This window comes from Saccopteryx leptura, chromosome 2, assembly GCF_036850995.1.
Source record: "Saccopteryx leptura isolate mSacLep1 chromosome 2, mSacLep1_pri_phased_curated, whole genome shotgun sequence".
In the NCBI taxonomy this organism is placed as follows: Eukaryota; Metazoa; Chordata; class Mammalia; order Chiroptera; family Emballonuridae; genus Saccopteryx; species Saccopteryx leptura.
This window is the reverse complement of record NC_089504.1, coordinates 81,816,412-81,817,870: the sequence shown is the minus strand read 5'-3', so window position 1 is coordinate 81,817,870 and position 1,459 is coordinate 81,816,412. Positions and strand designations below refer to the sequence as shown.

At 36.1% G+C, this 1,459-nt stretch overlaps 1 protein-coding gene across 1 annotated transcript; it reads left to right on the top strand.

The window, feature by feature from the left end:
- The first annotated feature begins 217 nt into the window (after positions 1–217).
- On the top strand, positions 218–811 carry IFNE (interferon epsilon). Its single transcript, XM_066363086.1, has one exon. The coding sequence runs from the start codon at positions 218–220 to the stop codon at positions 809–811; it is 594 nt and encodes a 197-aa protein (XP_066219183.1).
- Positions 812–1,459: the final 648 nt, after the last annotated feature.

Sequence of the window (1,459 nt, the reverse complement as noted above, 5' to 3'; positions counted from 1 at the left end):
GGGAAAGTGGAGGAAATGTTCCCTGAACACTTATAATAGAGAACAAAAAAGCTTAAGGTGTAAACTTGAGGAAATGACAGCTTTAGAAACAAAACCAACAAAAAATAACACCTTCCAGAACAATCTGAGGTGCATGAAAGGCAAACAAACATTCAGTAGAGTTGGAGCTTTACTAAGTCTGCAGAGAGGTAAGTGGGACACACATCTGACCTTTATCATGATGAACAAGCACTTCTTTGAAATTGTGTTGGTGCTGCTGGCCTCTTCCACAATCTTCTCCCTAGAACTGAAACTGGTTCTCTTCCAACAAAGAAGAGTGAACAAAGAAAGTATAAAACTATTGAATAAATTGCAAACGTCATCAATTCAGCAGTGTCTGCCACACAGGAAAAATTTCCTGCTTCCCCAGAAGGCTGTGAATCCTCACCAGTACCAGAAAGGATATGCACTGACCATTCTTCATGAAACACTTCAGCAGATCTTCAACCTCCTCGGGGCAACTATTGCTCTGGATGGGTGGGAGGAAAGCCATATGGAGAAGTTCCTCATTGAACTTCATCAACAGCTAGAATACCTAGAAACGCTCATGGGACTACAAGCAGATCAGAAAAGTGGCACCATAGGTAGTGAGAACCTTAGGTTGCAGGTTAAAATGTACTTCCGAAGGATCCATGATTACCTGGAAAACCAGGAATACAGCAGCTGTGCCTGGACCATTGTCCTAGTGGAAATCAACCGGTGCCTATTCTTTGTTCTTCGACTCACAGGAGAGCTTGAACCATGTGGAGCAAGAGGCAACTGCAGGCTTTAAAAGCTTAGGTAAGGTGAGTGGAGAGGTGGGAGGGCTTCTCCAGACATAATTAGGTCTTTTTGTCATGAAATGGCAGCATAGTTTTGGTTTTGTATGTGTACATATGTATTTATCTATATCTTAAGACTATGGATATTGGCAACTTTTTTTATAACATCACTTTGTACTTTCTATCCACATTAAATTTTTATGCATTAAAATAGATTCATTAATATTTCATAATTGGTTCTTCAAATGGGTCTATTTTCATAAAAGTTGGCTGGATAATTATAATGAAATATGTTTCCACTGTAATCATACTTTTCTAGACATTGAACATCATTCCAGTGATTTTCTAATTTGCTAGAAATTGATAAAAACAATGAGAAATACTAGGAATAATTTGCATTATAAAATTTGAAAATATAATTATACACTGAATATTTGTTATAGGTGACACAGTAGAAATATAATCAAATTATATGAACAGTTTTCAGAGGAAAAAATACATGGAAAGAGGGTCAACCTTACTCATAATAATGAAAATACAAATTAAAAGTGAATGACATGAGTTATAAGAGTGAAAAATAGGCAAGATGCAGAAGTGTGTATAAAATGCTATATTTAAGATTACAATGTAAAATACATTTTATATTTGACCTTACCTAT

What these genes read in the sequence shown, in the direction of transcription:
- IFNE (XM_066363086.1), top strand. Translation starts at nt 218, where the DNA reads ATGATGAACAAGCACTTCTTTGAAATTGTGTTGGTGCTGCTGGCCTCT.